This window comes from Camelus dromedarius, chromosome 25, assembly GCF_036321535.1.
Source record: "Camelus dromedarius isolate mCamDro1 chromosome 25, mCamDro1.pat, whole genome shotgun sequence".
Lineage (NCBI taxonomy): Eukaryota > Metazoa > Chordata > Mammalia > Artiodactyla > Camelidae > Camelus > Camelus dromedarius.
The window spans coordinates 4,420,607-4,444,143 of record NC_087460.1 but is presented as its reverse complement, the minus strand read 5'-3'; the positions used below and the strand labels follow the sequence as shown (position 1 = coordinate 4,444,143).

At 55.2% G+C, this 23,537-nt stretch overlaps 1 protein-coding gene across 4 annotated transcripts in view; it reads left to right on the top strand.

Moving 5' to 3' along the window:
- Positions 1 to 23,537, top strand: part of VWF (von Willebrand factor) — a 114,124-nt gene that overhangs the window by 21,533 nt on the left and 69,054 nt on the right. For all 4 annotated transcript variants that reach the window (XM_064478957.1, XM_031444272.2, XM_031444271.2 and 1 more), the window contains 7 exons: positions 10,180 to 10,396; positions 11,926 to 12,048; positions 12,741 to 12,852; positions 13,471 to 13,517; positions 19,214 to 19,350; positions 19,800 to 19,938; positions 20,903 to 21,003. In XM_064478957.1, coding sequence (XP_064335027.1) covers positions 10,180 to 10,396; positions 11,926 to 12,048; positions 12,741 to 12,852; positions 13,471 to 13,517; positions 19,214 to 19,350; positions 19,800 to 19,938; positions 20,903 to 21,003 — 876 coding nt within the window. The remainder of the gene's footprint in view (positions 1 to 10,179; positions 10,397 to 11,925; positions 12,049 to 12,740; positions 12,853 to 13,470; positions 13,518 to 19,213; positions 19,351 to 19,799; positions 19,939 to 20,902; positions 21,004 to 23,537) is intronic.

Below are 23,537 nucleotides of genomic sequence, written 5' to 3'. Positions count from 1 at the left end.
CGTGTAGCCTTGGGTGTGTTGCCACCGCACTGTGCGACTTGCAGAATAATACACGATGGCCATGACCTTGGCCTCGCTTCCCTTGGTGGGTGTAGTCCCTGCAACCCTGCTCTTCCTTAGAATCACCTCCTCCGGAGAGGGAGGTCCCTCTCCTGCTTCTGCTGCTGCGATCTGAATGGGAGGCCACTTTTATGCCCTTGGCCCATAGAGTTCTCTCCAGCCTCAGAAGTGGTTCTCAAGATGACTAGTCTTTCTTTCCATCCTGATCCCCTCGGGGGCACCATTGGGGGTAGCTGCAGAGGCTGAGGGCTTGTCAGCTGGGCAGCCCTGAGGGTTTGTCTCCAGGCTGAGTTCCCTCAGGGCTCGCTCACGTTGGGGCCGGCTATAGTGGCTTGCTGGCTGCAACCTCCTTTGTTTACTGGTAAGTCAGGCAATATTTTTCATTCCCAGTGCCCACCCACTATGTCCCAGTGATGCTTAGGTCGAAGTTGGGGTTTGAACACAAGCACACACACACACTCACACGTACACACAGACACACACACATTCCCTTTTTTGTAGAGTGAGAACCGCTCTTGAGTCTCTTTCTTAAGTCTTCGGTAGGCTAAGGAGTGAGGATTTATTTTTGTGTGTTTTGCCAAGATCCAAGAATCCTTTTGGAGCTAACCCCTTCACTTGAATCCAGGGCCACAGACGGGGCAGTGAGCTCCTGTGCTTGTGCTGGGACATGACCTTGGTCTAGCCTCAAGGCAGAGACTGGGGGCTGCCACAGGGTTTCAAGACTTCCCTCAAATTAAGCAGAACTTGGCCTTTCAGGGTGTTTGACCAACGCTGGAGGAGGTGTCGTGGGACACAAGGCAATGCAGGTGGTCAAAAGAATTTACCAAAGACCACGAGGATTTAAGAACAAAGGGAAGTTTAGTAGATACGCTGCTACAGGCAGCCACGGGCCACACAGACAGGGGTGCCTGTGTGAACGGCAGGGTGACCGGGCGGGGTCTTTTATTAGGGGAGGGGGCTGTGCCCACAAGGGTAGGGGGCTGACTGATCAGTTCGCACACAGGTACCTGACTGTCAGGGACTCTGAATAATAGCATTTAGGACTCTGATAAGGGCAGGAGGTCAGGCCATCCGCCCAGGGAGCTGTGAGCCCGGCTGTCTCCTGGGGCATTTAGCTTTGTTAGGATGCTTTTCTCTTGCAGAAATGCAGGTATGCGGAGAGTCCTGCCCTGGGGAGTTGGGGGTTAAGGGGTCAGTAGGCTCCAGGCACACTGAGAGCCCAGGAATGGGGGGGGGGGTGTTATAAACTTCAGAGAGTGCCAGCCGACCCCACTGGAGGGTCAGATAAGGTGCACATGCCCCCCCCCGCCCCCCCGGCCCAACCCAGCAAGCTCAGCATCCTTTCATTGCACTACCTGGTCCTTTACTGACCCAACAGAGCGTCCGTGGTGTTCTCTTCCACGGTTGTTTCGTGTCTCGTGTGTGTCTTGTCCCTGGACGAGGTTGCAGATCTGCCTTGGACAGAGTCAGTATGCAGACATCTCAGTAAGCCTGTGCTGATGGGCACCTTCAGATTCCAGTCCTCACCAGGGGGATGAAAGAGAGACACTTAGGAAACGTTTCATGAAAGGATGTTGAGATTGCTGGGTCGAGGGGGGCACGTGCACTCTCTTATCACAGAGCTGGTTATCCTTCCTGATCAGCGAGGGATGGGTGGATGGAGCGGTTCCATCCCCAGAGCTTGGACCGACCCCAAACTGCGATCCCGGGGCTGGTCCTAGGCCCTTGCCCTCCCAGCCAGCTGGGCCCTGCCCCAGTCTCTGGAAACTCAGATGCCACCCAGGAGAGCAGGGCAGAGGGGGGATGGGTCCTTTGGAGAGCTCCGTGGCCATCTCTCTTGGCACTGGGGACTTCAGCAACATACCCAATTACCCCACTTCTCATGAGGACTGTTCCCCAACCATCTCAGAGAGAGAAATGTCCAAGTCCACAAAAGCCATCCATTTAGTGGAAATCCTATCAGCCAGTTTCACAGGGTCCTTTTGAGCCAGATCTTAGAATGTGGGTGGGCATCCCAGGCCAGGCAGAAGTTATAAATAGAACCAGCAACCCTCCCCCATCCATCCTTGCAGGCTGACCAGTAAGAAACGGTGCCCTGCCCTGGGGGTGAATTCTTGAACCCACTCCTTTGGACCAGTTCAGGCCTGGGCGCCTCCATGCCGCCTCCGGGGACAGCTGCAGGGCACCCACCCCAGGGTCTGGCTGAACAATCTTGCACTTTCCATATTAGCCCCCGCTTCCTTTGTTCACTTCAGACCTAGGAATGCCCCCCACCCCCTTCTCCTCTGTCAGCCGTTTGAAAACCAGCACAGTAGCTAAGCCTCAGACCTCCTGCTGCTGTGTTTTCTCCCCACCTTCCCGTCTGCCCCTGGGGAGAGGTGCTGCGTTGCTCCCCCTCTCCCTCCAACAGGCTTGGCATCTCCAGGGAGAGGCCTGGTCTTCTTTAATGAACTGAAAATGTAATGAAGCAGGGCCCCAGTTGGGTCTGCACACCCACCCAGGCAGGGTGAGGTCATGGCTGGACGGAGCTGGGCTGGCGCTCTCTCGCCAGCCTCTGGCACCGCAGACAAGAGATGCAGGAAGAGAGAAGGAGCTGATGCCGGGCATCGGAGCCAGGGAGATGCTGAAAGTAGATTAGCTGACCCTTCTTTGGTCTCCCTGCCAGAATGGTTTAGCAAAGAGCTGAGGAGAAGCCATTTCCCAGCTGTTTGGCTAGTACTGACAGCAGGCCAGTGAAAATTACTGCAAGCACTTGACTGCCTCCCTGTGTGACCTCCTTTAGTTTTTACCTTACAGCCGTGCCTAAGGCAAGCATTGCTGTCTATGTTAGTTAAGACTAGTTTCCGCTGTGACCAGACACCTAAAGTAGGAATGGCTTACGCTGCATACAAGTGTATTTCTCTCTCGTTGTCAAGGAGCTCTGGGTGGGATGTCCAGGGCCATGCGGATGCCATGGTGTTGGGATGCAGGGTCCTTCTGGCTTGTTTTTCTGTTGTCCTCAGCCTCATGGCCCAATATGGCAGCTCAGGCGTCAGGCATCATGACCACATTCCAGCAGTAGGAAGGAAAAGGTTGAAGACAGAAGCACCCCCTCCTTTTGAGGCTGCTTCCTGGGAGTTGCACAGGACCCTCCTGCTCCTGCCCTGGTGGCAAAGTTTAGTCCTATGGCTACTCCCAGCTGCAAAGGTGGCCAAGAAGTGGAATCTTTATTCCCAGTGGTGAGGTATCCAGGGGAAGATTGACAACCAAGGCTTTAATGACTAAGAGAGAAGGGAGGAATACATCCTGGACAACTTTCAGTCTCTTCCTCAATCTCCCTCTTTTACGGGTGAGGAAACAAAGGTGTAGAGAGGGGAGATGATTTTCCTGAAGCCACATGTTTTGTAAGTGACGGGGTTGGGATTCCAGCCCCATCGTACTTCTGAAACCTGGGCTGTGTCCACTGTGTGACACTGTTTTCTAATCTGATTGGTAGGAAACAAGGTGGGGAGGGTGGGTGCGTCGGGGACGTGGAAAACCAGCTGAACTGTGGTTTGGTGGCAGCTGCCTGGCCTGTGGGATGGAATCAGAGTTTGAGTCCAGCTCAGTTACTGCCTCACTGGTACACGTTGGCAAGCTAAATAGACGGAGGGCCCCTTCACACTCTTAAAGGTGACTGAGGATGCCGAAGAGGCTTTGCTTCTGTGGATTATATCTGTTGGAAGTTACCATGTTAGCTATTCAAATGGAAAAGTTTTAAACCTATTAATTCATTTAAAAGTAAGAAACACATTCTATTTACCATGAACCCCATCTTTTTAATAAACATAAAGATGTATTCCAAACAAAAAAAGTCTGGGGAGAAGACTGGCACTGTTCACAGTTCTGCAGATCCCTCTGCTGTCTGGCTTGGGAGAAACGAGCTGCAGCCTCGCATCTGCTTCTGCCCGTGGGGCTGTAGTGATAACCGTACATCACGTAGCCTCTGGAAAATTCCACTCTGCATTTGCGAAATGATGAGGGCATAAAGGTCAAATAACATCTCAGTGTTATTATGAAAATAGTTTTGACCTCGTGGCTGCCTGGAAGGATCTTGGGAGCCTGTAGGGGGTGTTCCCTGGACCACACTTTGAGAACTGACCTGGTGAATGCTTTACTCTCTCCATGCTTCAGTTTCCAGCTCTGAAAGGCAGTGTTTATCCAGCCTTTCTCTGAGGTTTGTGGTCTTTGAAGGGGGTCTTCAGACCTCTGAAGGGCAACGTGTGGGAGCAGGTGAATGATGTCTTCTGAAACAAGTTTATTTCCTGGGTTAGGAAGGAGTGCAGTGCACGCAGAGGGGAGGAGGGGGCTGGTCTGCCTCTCCTTAAAGTAGGGAGGTGGGCGGAGAGTCCGTGGGGGGAAGTCCAGCCCCGGGCTCTGTAGCTCAGTAGCCTTGGGTGGGTGGTGAGAGGCCAGAGGAAGCTGCCTAGCTGGCCAGGAGCTTGTGTTCTGCTGGCCCACCCACCACTGCAGTGCGTGACTGTGCCCAGGTCCCATGGACGAGAGGGCAGACGAAGACACCTAAATCGTGGATGGCTTGGGATCCAAGGGGACACGTGGGAACAGGCGTGGACACAGAGGCCAGCCTGCTCATCAAACCCTAAAGTGGATGGAGTAACTGGGGACGAATCAGAAAGGCATCTCTGAGCACTTTACTCGGGGAGGAACAAACCAAGGGTCTGGAGGCAGGAGCTTAGGAGAAAATAGAGACTTACTCAAGGAGAGTCTGTTAGGTTGGGACTAAGACAGGGGCCAGGTCATCTAGAGAGAGAAGCTGAGGCCACGGACCTATTAGAACAGTGTCCTGGAGCAGCTGTGCCTTTGCTGGGGCGTCATTGACAACACCCTGTTTGGGTCGACCGTAATTACTCTATTTCTTCTCCCACCTGAATCTATACCGTCGGCCTTGCCTGGCGTGGCCTTCCTCCTGCCCTGAATCTAGGTCCTGTGTAGCATCCAGAGCCTGGTTCAGGCCGTGCCTCCTTCCCCGGCATCTCAGGTGCAGGTTCCTTCCAGCTGCGGTTGGCCTCACCGTTGGGAAGACCCCCTTAAACTGAGACTGTGTCTTTGGGCTGTTATGTAAACATTCCTCGTGGGAACATCTGGTGCAGGTAGACGAAAAGCTCCGAGAACTGGGGGGTCTGACCTTTTCATTGTCGTGTTCTTGACTATCAGAGGCGACCTGGCCCTTCTTTATTGCCTGGTACGTGTGTCTTAGGGACACAGTTCCCATGTTTGAAAAGCCTGCAGGGAAACTGGGGAGATGGCCATAGAAACAGCTAATTTTGGCACAAGAGTAGATGCGCCCAGAGAGCTGTGGGAGCAGCTAACCTAGCAGCATGGGCACATCGGGAACTGATCAGAGAAGGCTTCCTGGAAGAGGTAGCTCCTGAGCTGAGGTGTGAGTAGGAGTTAGTGGGGCCAAAGCAGGGGAGAGGAGGGAGGGCGGAGGGGATGGGAAGAGGGACAGCCTCCCCAGCGAGGCTTTACTAGAGCTGGGACCCAGTCTGTTTGCTTTCTGTCGTGTGCCTTGCCTGGGACCGTGCCTGGACAGTGTAGGTGTGCAAGAAATTGACTGAGACATCAAGGTGTATTCAGGAAACCATCAGTAATGTGGGAGATTGGGAGAGGGTGGGGTGAACCAGAGAGGGAGGCTGGGCTCCGATCACGGAAGGCCTGGCCTTGCTGCCTCCCTAATGAGCTGGAACTTTGCCCTCCAAAGCTGGGGTAGGACTTAGTCAGACCCGCCTTTTGTAGTTTAAAAAAATTTTTTAAATATTTCTTTTTTTAATGGAGGTACTGGAGATTGAACCCCGGACCTTGTGCACGCCAAGCACACACTCTACCACTGAGCTCCACCCCCCACTCCATTGCCTTTTGTGTTGACCACACAGCCAGTGCTTGCTGAGTGGAGGTGTGGTCACCTCCTTCCGGTCTGTGTCTCTAAACTGGGTCTGAGAGGACGTGGTAGCTCCATCTCTGACCTGCATCCTTGGAGATGTCTTGTCTTGGGACCTGGCCTGGTCTGGGGGATGACCTGTGTTGCCGTGCTGCCGCCGTGGGCTGAGGCTGCGTGGGCTGCAGGGGCTGGTGGACTCCTGAAAGACCTGCCTGACTGTCACACTGCAGTCACCTCAGTGGGCCAAGCTCAGGCCAGGGCTGACCAGAGGCTGGACCGGAGGACAGACTTTTCCTCTTGTCTGAGAGAGAAGTCCTAGGCAGATTTCAGGTGCACATGGCCGAGGCCACAAGAATCGTTCTAAGGGAGGTGGCTGTGTCTGCAGAAATCCACTCCCATCCTGCAGGCAAATGATCAGAAAACACCCTTCTAGCTAAGGCTTTCTGGAAACCATTTAATACCTCCAGGGACCTCCCAGGAAATGGGCTGGAGCACCGTTCCCACTTTTCCTCTGGGCAAGGAAAAGATGAATGAGGGCCAGCTGGAGACAGCCATGCTGGACCCCGCCCCATCTCGCTCCGAAAGTAGGGGTACACCCGGACTCCTGAGTCTCGTCTTTCCTCTGGCTGTTACTGTGTCCGCCGAGGTGCCTGGTCCCTGTGGCTGCAGGGCTGGTCCTGTGGTGAAGGGACTGCCCCAAAGCACTGCCCTACAGCCCAGGCAGTGGCGGCCATCGCTGGAAAACTCCCATGGAGTTGCCTTTTGGCATTTTTCTGTGGTCCTAAATTGTGGATGAGGCAAGAGGTAGGCGACGAGGGCCCAAGCACCCGCCTCCCGAGGACGCCCTCAGCTGCCCTTTAATTAAGAGTCCAGTAAGCTCACTTTCTGAGTGGCGTTTCTTACTGAAAAAGCAATGCGTCAACAATGAAATCAAAGAGGAAATTAAAAAATACCTTGAGACAAACGAGAATGAGAACAAAACCACACAAAATCTAAGGGATGCAGCAAAAGCAGTGCTAGGAGGGAAGTTCATAGCTGTACAGGCCTTCCTCAAAAAACAAGAAAAATCTTAAATAAACCACATAACCTACCACCTAAAAGAATTAGAAAAAGAAGAACAAACAAAACCTAAAATCAGCAGGAGGAAAGGAAGAAAAAGATCAGGGAGGAAATAAATAAAACAGATTTTTAAAAAATAGAAAAAAAATCAATAAAACCAAGAGCTGGTTTTTTTTTGAAAGAGTAAACAACGCTGACAAAACTCTGGCCAGGCTCTCCAGGAAGGAAAGAGAGAGGACACAAATAAACAAAATAAGAACTGAGTGGCACGTCTAACGGGTCAGGTGGTGTAGCGGGACAGAAGGAAACAGACCCAGGCCTCAGCCTCCTTCCCTGAACCTCGCTGGGCAGTGAGGATGGAGATTCTTAGAAAGAGTTCGAAAGAAGAGCGAGTCTCTCCCCCACCCCATCCCACCCCACCCCCGCACTGGAAAGAAACCCACTTTTTTTCTGGAGGAGCGTGACCCTCCCGAATGAAAGACCAATAGGAGCAGCCCTGTGTTCACCACGAGCCCCCCGGATCCTAGTGTTGCCACGGCAACCGCTCATCCCTATGCAACGCAGGCAGGTGGAGATGGGGAAAGGGACAAAGACGTCCTTCTGTCCTGCTGGTGACCTGCTCACCATCTGGAGGCTAAGCCTGATTGCAGGAGGGACGGTGGAAGGGCTCTCTCTGGCGGCCAGGATACCGAGGATGATGGCGGAATGGGGTCCCCAGTCATCATTTCTTAGGCGAAACATTTTACATGCACTGTTCCACTCAGTCTTCACCTCAGTCTTTTCAGGGAGGCACTGTTATTATTACCCCCATCCCCAGAGGAGGCGGGTTGAGTAAACAGCCTGGGTCACACAGCCAGCATGCGGAAGAGGCAAAAGCTGGGCTCCGAGCTATGAAGTCGTAACAAGTCTAGGGCAGGACTCTTCCTGGCACTGTCTTCAGAGCCCTCAGTTTCCCCAGTGTGCTGTGCTCAGGTGGCAAATGGTAGGATGCATGTCATCACCAAGCCCTCAGTGGCAGATGGACCCACAACAGCCTCTCTGTTCATCAGCTCCCTGCTGGGCGCCCGGCTCTGAGTGTCCACCTGCGAGGCAGTGTCTAGTTACTGTTCCTGCCTTACTCCAGGAGGCCCTCCTCCAGCAAGGGACAAGGTTTGCCTCTGTCCCCACCAGCAGGCAGTGGCTGAGCTAGGCTCAAGCCTCTGCTTTTTCTCAGCCACTCAGTGGGTGCGGGATCTCCAACCACAGGGAGTCAGTCAGAAGGAGGAGGGTTGGGGAGGGAGGGAGAGCTGCTCTCAGCCACTGGCTCCCAGCATGCAGAGCTGCTAATTGTCCTGCCAACCAGTCTGTCTGCTGTGGCTTTGCGGTTCACAGCCCACACGGCTGCTGCTTTTCTGAGGTGCAGAGGGAGCCAGCCACACCCAGCTGCCTGGGCCAGCTGGCCCTGGAGCTCCCAGGGTACCTCGCTCTGGGGCCTGTAGCCAGCAGGTGCCTGGTCCTGACTGTGCAGGTGGGGAGGGGCGGGGCCCCTGGGCCACAGCACGGCCCTGGTGCTGCCTGGGTGGCTTTCCTAAGTGGTGAGCGGCACCGGGTCGGATTTCCAGTCCTCCAGACGAGGCCCAGGGGCCTGGCTCCTGGCTCCTCATTTACGCAGCCTTGCCCTGGCCATCCTGTGTACAGTTTGAGCAGGTTGGGTTTCCCTGTCCTCAGAACCGGTCATTTCTTTCCTCTTGTTCACCGTCCCCTTTAGGGGACCAATTTGCCCTGGTTCACCCTCCGGGCGCAGCACTCCCTGTAGATGCCCCGTTCTCCTTTCACAGGTGCCTGGCTCCCAGTCTTGGGGGAGCACATCTGTGCTGGAAAGGAATCGTCCCCCACCCCCACCCCCGCCCCGTGTGGATTATTTACAGCGACAGGATGGTGTTGTGTCAAAGCTAAGACGTTGTCGCGGGGGAGGGTATAGCTCAAGAGGTAGAGTGCATGCCTAGTATGCACAAGATCGTGGGTTCAATCCCCAGTACCTCCTCCAAAAATAAATAAACCTAATTATCTCCCTCCCCGCACCAAAAAAAAAATTAAATGAAAAAAACAGTATATGTTGTTAAAAAAAAAAAAGCTGAGACGTTGTTGATTCCAAGACACGTCATTGTTGCATGTGTCACTAAGAAAGAAAAAGCTGGGGGGAGGGAAATGGCTCAGTGGTAGAGCACATGCTTAGCATGCATGAGGTCCTAGGTTCAATCCCCAGTCCCTCCATTAAAAAGAAAAAAAAGGGGAGAAGCTGCCAATTAAAGCGTGATACCTCTTGTAAGATGCACCCCATTTTCAGAGATGTTAAATTGTGAAGAAGATGTGAATTTAGAGTCCCTGACACACAGGCTGCAGAAACGTTCACAGGTGCATGTGGGGGGTCTATGCTGATGTGTCACAGGAATCGTCTGTGACAGCAGTTTCAAACCTGCCTGTGTTACTGGGTTGAGGGTATCAACACACTGATAAAATCCAAGAATAGCCCTGGCCTGGCGCTGCCTCTGGGATCCTTTAGAGAGTCCTAGCATGTTTTTGCTGATGGAAGCTGATCCGATCTGCCCTCAGGAATCATCTGGGGAATGTTTGCTGAACTCCATCCCCGACACACTGAGTTCAGACGTCTGGGGCTGAGGCCCAGGGAGCTCTACTTTATAAAACACTCTGTCCCACCTCCTCGTCTCTGAGGAAGCCCCCTCATCTTGGAGAAGCCAAGGTCAGGGAGGGGCGCAGACTAGGTGAGTTCAAAGCAGATGCTGACCGGCCTTCCTGGTCTGAGCCACACGGCCTCCCGCGGAATTTCAGCAGAACTTCAAGTGCAGAGCTCCCTTCAGGAGTCTTTCTCTGCTCTTTCCCTCCAGAGACAGGCCAGGGCCTGGGCATCTGCATTGGCAGGGCTCTGTCTAGGAGGTCGCCCTAGTCCGGGGAGCGCTCCACTGGCCGCTGGACTGTGTAGTTTAACACACGTGACAAGCACCTGCTGGGTGTGAGGGAGTGTGTTTGGGTTTCTGGGCGGGGCTGGGTCTCCAAGCACCAAGGTCGGGAGTTGCTAAGCGAACCCCTGAAGGGCCAGGCGGCGTGGGTGCCGCCCGTGCTGACGTGGTACCTCCTCCCTGCAGGGCCTGTGGGAGCAGTGCCAGCTTCTGAAGAGTGCCTCGGTGTTCGCCCGCTGCCACCCCCTGGTGGACCCAGAGCCCTTCGTGGCGCTGTGTGAGACGATGCTGTGCCCGTGCGTGCAGGGGCTGCAGTGCCCGTGCCCCGTGCTCCTGGAGTACGCCCGGGCCTGCGCCCGGCGGGGGATGGTGCTGTACGGCTGGACGGACCACAGCGCGTGCCGTGAGTCAGCGTGGGGCCGAGCGGCGTCTGTCCCCGTGTCACTCCAGAGGCTCTCAGGCTGTCAACCCCCAACCAGCCAGTGCCTGCCAAGACCCGCATCCCGGTGCCCAGTTCCCGCCTGGCTCCTGTGTGTCTGCTGGTCACAGAGCGAGTCTCCTGCCTTAATGGCTTGGAGGAGGCTTGAGACACCCTCCTAAGTTCCCCGCATCACTTCTCCTGCCTCTGTTCTCACGCCGTGCCTCCCTTAGGAAATTCAAACTCAAAAACATTCCCCGGCTCCAAGGGGAATCTCAGCAGTTAGTGTCTGAACTGACTGGGAACAGGGCGGTGGCCAGAGTGTCCCCGGGGTGATCCTGGGGTCCTTGTAGGCGTTTATCAAGTTCTTCCCTTTCATTAAATCCCTCCTCGCCTCCAGGTGTGTGCTCATCATCCCTCGCCCTCACCTGATTATCTGATCTCATTGGGTCCCTAGTCACTGTCACTGTTACCACCCCCCAGTTATCACGATTAAGTAGGAGCTTCTCCAGTCACCTTGCAAGAAGCGTCCTCTCCCCTCAGACTTCCCACTGGTCCAAAGGTGTGCCGATGGACAGGCAGCCTGTGATGATTACGCAGATCACACCGGCTGATCACGCAGGGGAGTGGGGCCAAGTATTTACACTGCACACACGCCGTTTGGTTTGTGTTTTTCAGCTTATAAATTAGAGCTTTTCATCTGTGCTGGGGGGTGTGGGGAAGGTGGTTATTAGCAGTCGGGTTCGCCCCTGAGAGGAGGAGTTGCTGCTTTTCAGGTCTTTGAAGGTAGGATGAGGAGGTGCCTGCGGTATCTTGGAGGAGAAAGGGTTTGGGGTGCTGAGATGCTCTGGTCCTTCTGGTCCTGTGGTCTGAGCATCAGTCAGTGGCGGGTGAGGAGAGAAAGGAGAGCCAGTCCCTGTCCATGAGGAGCTGGGTCTGCGCGGAGGATAGAGGCTTAGGAGGCGAGGCTCCGGGGGCAGTCCTGCCGCTCGGTGGACGTAGATGGGAACGAACGTCCCCCGTGTGGGGAGGGGGCGTGACGCTGTGCACTTGGTACTGGGCAGCGCCTTTGCCTGGGGCCAGTTTCTGGGGGAGGAGGAACCCTCAGAGGAGGGATGTGATGGAAGACACTGTCTACCCCGTGCTTGGCTTCCAGGCCTTGCATTTTCCACCTGGAGGCATCTGGCGTCACCCTGAGAGGGTCACAGGGACACCCTGGGTGGAAGGGACAGAGCAGAGAGAAGCAAAATGGAGATCAGAGGACCAGGGGGAGGGGTGGGGGTCCCAGGTGACCCTGCCGAGTCTCAGCCAGGACCCACATGGTGGAATTTGTTCATTTAGGGGAGGAGTGATCAGTGGGGTGGCCTTGGAGGTGACGTTGGCCACTGGGGTGCCTTTGGGGTGGAGGTGGGCCCCGGGGCCCTGCAGACAGAGGGGGCAGACAAAGGGGGCTCTGGGCACGATGTGGCTTGTGAGATGCTGCCTTGGAGAGGCTACTGAATTTTCCGTTTCAGGACCGGCGTGCCCCGCGGGCATGGAGTACAGGGAGTGCGTGTCCCCCTGCACCAGAACCTGCCGGAGCCCGCCGGTCAGCGAAGCGTGTCGGGAGCAGTGCGTGGACGGCTGCAGCTGCCCTGGTAACAGACTTCCCGCTCTGTTTACACGCCCGAGACCTCCTTGCCAGTGCCCTTGATGGGGGAAGCCAAAGGCCACGTGTGTTTGGTCCCCGTTGCCAAAATCAGAGGCCTTTTATGTAGTTCAGTCTTTGTCCAGAGTGATCAGGGTTGAGCTGGCATTTATTTTTAATTTACGTTTTCCTGGTGTTCTGTACCCACGAACGCATGTGCGTCTGGGGAGTAGAAGGGCAGTCTGGGCTCCAACAGCGGCTTTGTTTGGGGAGCACGTGGCCCACTCTGAGCTGCCATGGTTTCTTGGTTAAACATCAGGGAATGGTCCGGGAGAAAGATATTCTGAGGTAGTTCCTGGGTTTGCCATGTGAGCTCAGCTTTGCACCCGAAAGTCTTTTTCAGGAGAGACTTGTGAGCTTCGGGGAAAAGTTCTGGTTAATTACTGAGAGGGCTGTGTGTTTTGATTCACAACTTCTCTACTGGAAGACCTTGAACAAATCTCTTTTCCCCATTTCTTCATCAGTAGAGAGGTGATAAATAGCACCCCCCCCCCATACTGAACACTGTGAAAGCTCAGCCCCCCAGGATGAGTTCTTTGCCCTTCCCATGAGAACCCCTGAGCTGAACCCGTGGGGATTCTGTAGTTGTGAGATGAGTGATGATGGCAAGGTTGAGTCTCTGCCCTGATGCCCTTGACCCAGAGGGGCAGCTCCTTGATGGCAGCCGCTGTGTGGAGAGCACCGAGTGTTCCTGCGTGCATTCTGGGAAGCGGTACCCGCCAGGTGCCTCCTTCTCGCGAGACTGCAACACCTGGTAATCGGGCTGAGCCATGTGATCTGGGGGACCTGCCCGGGGCTGTGGGAGGGGTTGGCTGGGCCAGCGCGGGCAGTAAGGGCACCGGCAGGTGAAACGGGACCTGGCCTGGGCTGGGGGTGGTTTGGGGAAGGGCGTGGAGGCTGATGATGGAGAGAAAGGCTTGTACACAGATCTGCCTGGAGGAGGGAGGCGGGTGTGTGTGAAAGGTCCCTTTATAAGCAAACATCTCTAGCTTTCCCCCAACTGTGCTTTAATCAGTGACTCTCTCTCCCTGAAGAGGGACTTTAAGACAGTCACCAAGCCACAGGCGGTCCTGCCCTCCTTGATCACTGACCCACTAGGTGGGAGGAGGCCGTGGTGCCCAGTGGACACCTGGGGGCCTGCCCTCCAGGCTCTGCTGCTCCAGCCTCACTCCAGCCATTTCCTCCAGAAGCCCCTCTGGCTGTCTCCCTGGGCCAGCGGCTGGCTCTGCCTGACCCTGCATATGCGGGAGGAGAACGCCAGGCCTCTTCCCTGGGCTACCTTCCCCCGCGTGGCAGTCTTGCAGGAGTCTCCCAAACCCGGACGCCTGTGTTTACAGAACCACCCCATGACCTGTGCTTCTCTCCCCAACAGCATTTGTCGAAACAGCCTGTGGATCTGCAGCAACGAGGAGTGTCCAGGTAGGTGAGCCTCCCCTCCCTCCCCGCTCTGAACGCAGACGAGTGGCCTCCCGTGCCAGCCGGGGACCGCAGGGCTGGATGCGACCCGACCGCAGCTCCCTTACAAAGCCAGCCCTGCTAACCTGCCCTGGGCCAGCAGCGGGAGGCCCTCCAGCAGCTGAATGGGGAGAACACACGTGGGCTAAGGTTTCATTGTCCATTTCTCTTCATCTGTTTGCTCAAAGGATTACAGTTGAATGAGCTGTAAAAACTGTGAGGTGTCAGGTTACTAAACAAGGATGACGCAAATTCCTTGGAAACTTAAGAGGAAGAAGGGCCTGGCAATTCTTTAAGCTTAGAGTGAGTAATTTTGGGAATTTTCTGGAATGCCTGATCTGAAGACCTTGGCACCATCCAAAAGCTAGGAAAACCAGGCCACCGAATACGCCCTCCTGCCTGGAAAGTCTGTTTAGGGGCAGTTGCCTTATCATCTCTGCCTTTATTTTCTCCTCTGTTTAGCCTCAACTCTGTTCTATTTACTGCAAACGTTGCCCATTCAAAGCTGCCTCTGTCTCACCACCCCCCCCCCCCCCCCCGTGACCCTGGCTCTTCTCCTGATGCCCCTCTCCTCTGTGATGGTTGCTGTATGTTAGGCACTGTGTTCAGCACTTTGCATGTATGACCTCATCACCACGACCTATGAGGCAGGTACAACTTCTTCTTATGTTACAGAAGAGGAAACAGACCCAGAGAGGTTAAGTAACTCACCCAAAGTCACACAGCTGCTATGAGGCAGAGACAGGACTCAAACTGACAACGGTCTGACCTCTACTCTTGCCTTTCCCTCTACTCCCCTTCCACGTCTTTGACCCATCCCTTGGCAGGAGGGTCTCTGCCATTTCTCATGAGTGCTGGCGAGGCCCCACGCTTAGTTAAAGACTAGCTCAGCCTCAGTGCTCGTGCTGGACACTACTTCGTGGGTCACCGTGTTTGTGGAGCGCAATAAAAAACAGCCAGGCAAATAGTCTGATGGCAAGCTCTTGTCCCTTTGGCGCCAAGAGGCTACGCTGGCTTTGGTGGGCTGGCAGGGGGTTGAGCTTACACGCCTGGGCTCGTATTTGGGGTCTGTGGCTTTAGAGTCACTTAGTAGGACTTACTTAGTGCCCACTACACTGGGGAAATTCTGGAACTAGATGGAAACTGGATGGAAAGTGGGCATCAGGGCTGGGCCACTTACTTGGCCCAGGGATGGCCAATCAGCCGATTTATCTTCTGTACAATTCTTGAAAAAAGCGCAAAGAACAAAAGATGCTCTTGCAAGTGATGTTGATGCTCCAGTTTAACATAATCATACCCTTTGAAAGAAAGACATGAGGTTGCTGCAGCTGACCCGTGGAAAAACCTTTTAATATCTAAATAGTAAGCATTTATTGTATAAAGTCTATGAGGTACCAAGGGTGGAATTAGAAATTTAACTTACTGTGTTTTGTCAGAATGACTACCAGATTAGGAAAGCTTAATAACCACTTTCTATAGGGAACGTCTTCCATCCATCCATCCATCCATCCATCCATCCATCCATCCATCAACCATACATTCATCTAACCATCTAATCATCCATCCATCCATCCATCCATCCAACAATTATTTAAACACCCATTGGGTACATGATGGAATGCTTGGTTTGGGGCAGACAGTACCGTCCCCTGGTTTTCAGCTCAAAATCTGGATGATAACTTTGTTGAGGATGCAAGAAATTTTCTTGATGGCTTGATGGGAAGATAGCTAGTTCCATCTCTGTGGTCTATGGAGTGGTTTGCTATTTTGCCAACACAACAATAAGCTGTTACTCTGTGTGTTCAAAGCCTCAGCTCTGACCTTCTTTTTCTAGTTCTGGAGTTGGTGGTTGCCTCTCAGTCCATTTATACCTATAGCACATATCATGTCTCTACACCTGCCAAGAGTCAGCTGGCAGTGGGGCTGTCTTATCCGCCAGCGTGACGATTGCTGGCAGAGCTTCTGGTGGGAAGTTTCTGGAAGGGAATATGCCTGGCTCTGCTAGTAAAACAAAGAGCAGGCTGGGGCTTCCCTGGAGGAGCTGACATTATGAGCCTTAGAGAGCTGAGTTTTGATTCTCTGGAGTAAGATGAGAGTGTACTAGTTGTCTGTTAGGTGTAACAGATTGCCCTCACACTTAGCAAACAACAGACATTTATTTCTCAGAGTTTCTGTACGTCAGAAATCTGGGTGCGGTTTAGCTGGGTGCCTCTGGCCCATGATGTCTCATGAAGTTGCGGTCAGGTTATTGACTGGGGCTGTGGTCTTAACTGAAGGTTCCTCCGGGGTGAGAGGGTCACGCTGAATCTCTCTCCCGTGATGGTGGGCAGGCCTTTGTCCCTCTCCACGTGGCCCTCCCCTGGGGCTGCCTCGTGACATGACACGTGGCTTCCTCTAGGGTGAGTGACCTCAGAGAGAGTGAGACAGGGCAGCCAAAACAGAAGCCACGGTCCTTTAAAAACCTGCTCTCCAAGGTGACAGCTGTATTATATTTGCTAGAAATAAGACCATGTGGTCAGTCTGCACTCAAGGTGAGGGCGTCACACAAAGACGGGAATACAGGCGGTGGGAACTTTGGGGGGGCATCCTAAAGGCTGCCGAGTACCGAGAATCTTGTGTTTGGGGGCAGGAGGGAGGGAAAAATCGTGGGGAGAGCATGAGTCTGCATGGGGAGGGGCGGGGGCTTCACTGCTCCCCGTGCACCTCTCTTCTGGTTAGGACTGGGGTTGCCCCAGGCAAAACTGTGATTTCTGCACGGGCCGTGGGCTTCCCTTTCTGTAATCCTGAGCCTCTCTCCGCTTCCTCTGCAAACCGGAGCGGCTCTGCTGACTTGTCTCCACTGAACCACAGATGTTTGGTGAGGATTAATGCGGAAGGAGCATGTCTGTTAATTGGACTACCCCTCAAACAAGGCTCTGGTGACAGGACTTCATGGTCTTTGTTGTTTTTTGCAGTGGGGGTGGCGATTAGCTTTACTTTGAATGGAGGGACTGAGGATTGAACCCAGGACCTCGTGCATGCGGAGCATGCGCTCTGTCGCTGAGCTATACCGCCCCCCTTGGTGACAGAATTTCAGACTCCTGGGGGAGTGTGTGGAAGGCGCTCTTCTGGACCCGGGAAGTCATGAGTGGAGCGCTTTTCATTTGTGGCCCAAATCCCATGAGTGTGGAAGGGTCGTGCCGTCCTGGCCTGGGAGTGTGGGCTGTGGGCTCAGGCAGGTGAAATGTGTATTACACAAATACTTGTATTTGCTAGAAATAAGACCACACGACCAGTCTGCACTCAAGGTGAGGGCGTCACACAAAGACATGAATACAGGACGTGGGACCTTGGAGGGAGTCAAGAAATATTAAATATTATTTATTATTAATATTTAATATATTAAATATGATTATATTGTCAGGCAGTGGGAAGGCACAGAGTGATTCCACAAAACTCTGACACCAAATGTGTGTGTCTTCCCCCTACTCCAACCCATTCTCTGACTTCCTGGGCACCCGCCGGTGTCCTACAATTTAATTCAGTTCTGATCCCCACTACCCAGGGTTAGTGCCGACCCCGCAGGCGAAGGGCTCGGTTCCAGTACTCTTGCTTCTGATGGCAGCCCCAGGTATAGAGTCACCGGGGCACCCGCTTCTGTCCGCCTTGGCTGCAAACTGGGGGTTCCCGCAGTGCCGTCCTCAGGTTCAAAAGTTGCTCGGATGGCTCACAGAACTCAGGCAAACCCTTCACTATTACCGGTCCATTGCAAGAAACATCGTCAAGGACACAAATGAACGCCAGATGAAGAGGCACATAGGGCGAGGTCTGGAAGGGCCCGAGCACAGGAACTTCTGTCCCTGAGGAGCCGGGGTGCGCAGCCCCCCTGCGTGTGGATTTGTTCCCTAAGCCGGAAGCTGTCCAGACTCTGTTGTGTGAAAGTTTTTACGGAGGTTTTATTACGTAGGCGTGATTGATTATTAACTCCATCTCCAGCCCTCGCTGCGGGTGGGGGTGGGGCTAGGAGTTCCAAGCCCCTAGTCATGCCTTGGTCTCTCGGTCACCAGACCCCATCCTGGAGCTCTCTAGGGACCCACCAAAGGCGGCTTCATTAGAACAAAAGACGCCCCCATCACCTAGGGCATTGGAAGGGTGCTAGAAGCTGTGTGTCGGGAACCAAAGGCATTTGTGTTTGTTACTGTCCCAGAAGGAGATTCTGGTGAAGGCGGTCTGGGGCCTCCCTACTTTCTCTGAATTTCTTCGGCCTGAGCGTGCCCTTCTGGCTCATGCCATCCTGGAAGGGGTCAGCGGCCCGGGGGACCAGGCAGAGGGACAGTTACCATAACCTGGGGCTGCTCACCCTCCCCCTGCCTTCCAACACGTTCCAAGGACAGGGCCACCCTGTGACTTCAGTACAGACGTGGGCACGAGGCGGCAGGTGGGGGCTGACGGGGTTTGTGCCTGACAGACGGGCAGCTGGGTCCCCCTTAGGCCTTTGGGGACCCCCGACTGCATTGCACGGCACGGTGCCAGCCCCTGGAGATGGGCGCTAGTGGGACTGGCTCTAGGACCCTCTTGGGGGGACTTGGGGTGCAGACCAGGTCAGCGGTGCGGGGGACGATTCTGTGCTGTTAGGAGGCTGGGGCGTCTGGGTAGGGAAGGAGAGCCCTACTTTATGGCTTGTGTCTGCATTTACTTTTCTGCAGAGTGGAAGGCAAGGAGCGGAGGAAACACGGAGGGAGGCTGGGAAGGGGTCCAGATGCCCGTTTCAGCTTCAATGGGTCCATTGTGGGCCCTGGAGATGGGGTTGCCCTGAGCTGGGGTGGGGCCAGTGGGGAATCACTGCAGACGCTGGCAGAACCTCCCCACCCCCACCCCCTGCCACCCACACAGATGTGTTCCAGGATGTGTGATCTGTGGTCCGAGGTGCACTGGGCCAGCAGCATGGGCCAGCAGCATGGGCCGGCACTGGGGCCTGGGGAGGACGGAGTTGCAGCTGGGTGGGGGTGAGGTGAGGTCTCAAGCTGTAGGGGGGACGCAGGGGGAGTCCTCGCACCCACCCTTCGATGTATCAGCCTGGGCCGGGGAGCTGGCTCGGGTGGTGGTGAGATCATGGGCAGATGGTGTCCTGGGCCCCCACTGGCCCTGCTGAAGTTACAGCATGGATTTGCCCATGAGGAGGCCTGAGGCCGCCTCCCAGCTGGGGAGGTGGGTGAGGATGGGTCCCAGCCCCTGCTGGGCTTGGAGACAGCCCCGCCCTCCGCCCCCATCACCGCTCTGGGCTGCCTTTCTGCCCACTTGCCTTCAGGGGCTCCTGGGGTGGGGGGAATACCCCCAACAATGGCAGCCCAGAGAAAGGCCTCTGAAGGCGTGGGGCAGAGCCAGAACCCGCGGTGGCCATGGGGAGGCTCGGAGCTGGAGCCGAGGGTTTTGGTCCTGCTCTACTACTGACAGGTGTGGCTGTCACTGCCCTGAGGCCTCCAACTGACCAACAGCCTTGACCTCTCAGAGTCAGAGGAGTGGGGCCTGAATAGAGTCCTCCCATGGAGCCCCTTCTAGACTGCTGTGTGTCCCCAGAAGGCGCCCTGCCCTGCTGGGACACGCACTCTCCCCTTCCCTGTGTCCCCCCGACCAGGGGACCCACTGGGACACACACTCTCCCCTTCCCTGTGACCCCCCAGGGGAGTGTCTCGTCACAGGACAGTCCCACTTCAAGAGCTTTGATAACAAGTACTTCACCTTCAGCGGGGTCTGCCAGTACCTGCTGGCCCGGGACTGCCAGGACCACTCCTTCTCTGTCATCATAGATACCGTGCAGGTGAGCCTGGGCGAGGCAGTCCGGCTGACCTTGGTGGGGCGGGGAAGCTGGCCCCATCCCTTCAGCTGCGCTGCTGCACACCCCTGTGCACTTCTTTCTTCTGGTCAACTGAACAGAGGGGAGGAAAGATGGGGCATGGGGGCTCCCCTGAGGACCCGAGTCCCTGCCTGCCTTTGGAACCGCAGGCCCAAGGAACAAGGACCAGCGAGGCCTAGAATCCTTACAAAGGACCAGACCAGGACGGGCACGGGTGTGGGGAGCCTGGGGAGCTGGGCAGGGCCAAGGCCTGGGCCAGGGCCCTTCCCAGAGATCATTCTGTGAGAAGGGAGTGGTCCCGTGTGAGAAGGCCTGCCGTCTGGGTTGGGGTCTTCCCCCGAGTGAAGGGTGCTGGGTGGGGCTGCTGGGCTGGTGGGGGTGCAATGACATCACTCTGGGGCCACTCTTGGCAGTGTGCCGATGACCCCGACTCTGTCTGCACTCGCTCTGTCACCGTACGCCTGTCCAGCCCGCACAACAGCCTTGTGAAGCTGAAGCATGGGGGAGGAGTCGCCGTGGACGGCCAGGACGTCCAGATCCCCTTCCTGCAAGGTGGGCTCCCTCCTCCCCCACGGTTCCCCTGCCCAGTTCCCAGCTCATCCTCAGTGTCCCCACCCGTCAGCCATGCTCTCTGCCCGGCTCTTCTGTGGAAATGGGAAGGAGAGCTATCTTTGGAGGGCAGACTGGGTATCCTGGCCTGCATCCTGCAAGAAAGGAAAGCTTCCTGGAAGAGGAGGATGAGCAGAGGACACTGGCTGGGGGCAAGGTGGCTGGTGATGGGTCAGACCCGAGGACGTCATGGGCAAAGCCAGGTGACCCTGTGACCTGTGGGGAAACCTTTTCAGTGACTTTAGCAGATAGCAGTGCCATTTTGCATGGGATAATCTCAACTTTCACTCTCAAAGTACTTCCCAGACCCCTCCCCTCTTCTTCTTCCTGACCATGAATGCCCCATGGCCTGTTATCCTGGCATTGCACTCTGTGGGTGAGCTCGGGCCAGTGGGCACACAGTGTGTCCGTGTGTGTTTAATGCAGTGTGTCTCTCCATGAGATGATGTGCTCCCTAGGGCAAGAGGTATGCCTCCTACCTTGTGTCAGCTTTGCTCAGATGCAAGGACTGAGTAACTCAGCCTGGACGCATGTGCAACAGCAGAGGGGCCCAGGGCGTTAAGAGATTCACCTGAAGACAGATCCAGGCTCAGGGCACCTGCCTAAGCTAAGGACGCAGGAGCCTCTGCTGCCCCCTGGTGGCAGTGTAGGGAATGGCAGGTTCCGGAGGGACTACAGAGGCACCTTCCTGAGAAGCCTTATTTATTTGCGCTACACCCACTCTGAGCACCTTTCCTCTGAGACATCCCCCCCTTAAGCCTCATGTACATCCCCAGATGCCCCCTAACTCACTGCTTTCATTCTGCAGTCCTTTGTGAGATACCCCATCTCTCCCTAAGATCCATCTGCCTGCCACCCCCTTCTCTCTCCCCATCTTAGCCTGAATCCTGTCCTTGCTTGGTTCCAGGTGACCTCCGCATTCAGCACACAGTGATGGCCTCTGTGCACCTCAGCTATGGGGAGGACCTGCAGATAGACTGGGATGGCCGCGGGAGGCTGCTGGTGAAGGTAGGTGCCCTCCCGCACACAGCCCCCCTGCAGCCAGACCTCACAGAGTCCCCGTTGTGCTCTGGTGGGAGAGCTCGGGGTGGGAGGAGAATTCCTTTCTCCCCAGGGCCAGGAACAGGCCTCTCTTGTGTGTGAGAGGCTGGTGTTTGCTGTCTGGACGCCGCTCATTCACCCCGGGAGTTCTCACTTCTGGGCTCTGGTACCCCAAGGGCCCCCAGACTCGGGGCGCTCCTGCAGGGCTGGGGAGGCAGCAGGTTTGCTGCCCAGGCTCCTGGCTGCAGCAAGGCCTGGGATCAAGGGGTGTCCCCGGGGAGCTGCTGTGGGACTCACAGCCAAGACCCTGTGTCGTGTCCGCATGGCCTGGGAAGGGTTGTCCTGGGGCCCCTGCAGCCTCAGGACCACTTCCCCTGCTCCCTGTGGTCCCAGAGTTGCAGGTGGATAGGAATCGATACATTCACAGGGCTTCCCTGTGTGTTCTTCCCTCTGAAAATTTCCCTAGAAGGTATTGTCACTGCTGTTTCATAAATGAAGCAACCAAGGCGCTCGGGGGCTGGGAGCTGGGCCCAGGACCCCACACCCCACTGCAGGCAGAGCTGGGCTAGCTCTCCGGGCAGCGTCACTGCCGCCAGCCCAGTGCTGCTCCCTTTTTGGTCTTCAGATGCTTTCACAATCTTAAAATTTACTGAGGACCCCAGGATCCTTTATGAAGTTTGTATCTATTGATGTTTACCAGGTTAGAAATGAAATCAGGGACATCTAAAATCATATGTATGAATTCATTGGCAAGTTAACAATAATAAAGCTACTACACATTACTATACATTTTAAAAAGAATCTGTTTTCCAAAACAAAAACCAGTGTTGAGAAGCATACCATTGTTTTACATGTCTGCAAGTTGCTTTGATGGCTGGTCGACTAGAAGACAGCTGGAGTCTCATCCGCGGCACTCAGTCGTCTGCAGCATTACGTGTTGTGCAGGCTCCGGGAAGCTCCGCTGTACACTGTGGAGCACGAGAGGGAGAAAGCCAAGTAGCGGCTTCCTGTGATTATGAAAATACTTTTGGCCGCGTCGACCCCTTGAAAGGACCTCAGGGGCCACCCCCCATGGGTCCCAAGACCACACTTTGAGGACCCCTGCTCTAGATATGCTAGGACCCCTGGAGAGTCCCCAGGCCCCATCTTTCACCGGGTCCTCGGCACAATCCTGGGATGGGCGTCGGGGTGGCCCTAAGACATCCTCATTTCCTCCTCTCTCATCATGTCACGTTCTTGCTCTTATCTTAATGTCCCTGAGAGAGTTCCAAATCAACGCTTTTTTTTTTCTTTTATAAAACTTAAACCTGCAACCACAGACCATAGAGCAGGAAGCTCTTGGAGATCTTCGCCAATCCCTCCCGTAGTTAAGTTGGAAATAAAGATCTTTCATGTCTGGGGCAGGAAAGTGACTTGTTCCAGGCCTCAGGGTCACTCGGTTACAGAGTGAGAGCAGATCTTGGGTCACCTGCACCCCGGTCTTCAGGGGGCTGCCCCGTCAGCCACTTTCTCGGGCACCTCCCACGTCACCGAAGGGCACTCTTGATCTGCGGGGCTCTCCCCACCGTCCGCAGGTCCTTCTTGTACATCTCGTCTTCCCCGCAGGCTCCTCGGTCCTTTGTCTCTTCTGAGGAGAGAAGAGGACTTGTTTCTGTGGAGATGGGGTGCAGGCTTAGCTCCGGATGGGGTTCGGTCTAACAAGAAAGAAGCCTTCGTTGTTCAAGATTCAGGATGGGGCGGATGACCCCCGGCCTGGGGAAAGCCCTATGTGTTTGGGTCAGAGGAGGAAAGGAGGTGCTTGTGCAGGGGGCTGCTGACCCCGGGGTTTGTGGGGACTGCTGGGCAGAGGACGCTGGCTGGAGGCAGGCCACCGGGGAGCAGCAGGGTGGACACACCTGTCCCCCAAAGGCAGCTGGGTGAGGCGCGCCAGGGGCTCCCAGGGCGAGGTGTTGGGTGTTGGTGTGGCGTTTCAGCGGCTTCTGGAGGAGCAGCTCTCTTGCTCACGACCTTGTCCAGACGTTGGTGACCCGTTCATTCCCTGAACTTGAGGCTGAGGTAACAACAGTGAAAACAGAACAGACCAGAATCCTGGCTTTGTTCAGTTTAAATTCTAATGGGTGGGGAGTTGGATGATAAACTAAACCAATAAGGAAACTGTATCCTGTGTGAGAAGTGATAAACCCTGGGGAGATGGGTGCAGTGGAGGAGGGGCCGGAAGGGCCAGGTCAGGGGGACTGACGTTTTCCGTGGGAGGCCAGGGAAGGGCCGGGTCCCCGATGGACGTGCCAGCACCTGATGTTTTAAAGCAAAACAAGGGAACGTGACTCTGTGTTCTTCCTTGTTAATGATATTTATCTGGGTACGTTTTATATGGGTCCCGAACCTCCCCGAGATTATTCATCCTGCATCTTGTGAATCAGAGCCGGAGGCTGGAAGGGGTTCATAGAGATGACGCCCGGGGCCAGGCCCACAGCATGCAGGGGTCAGAACACAGGAGGGCA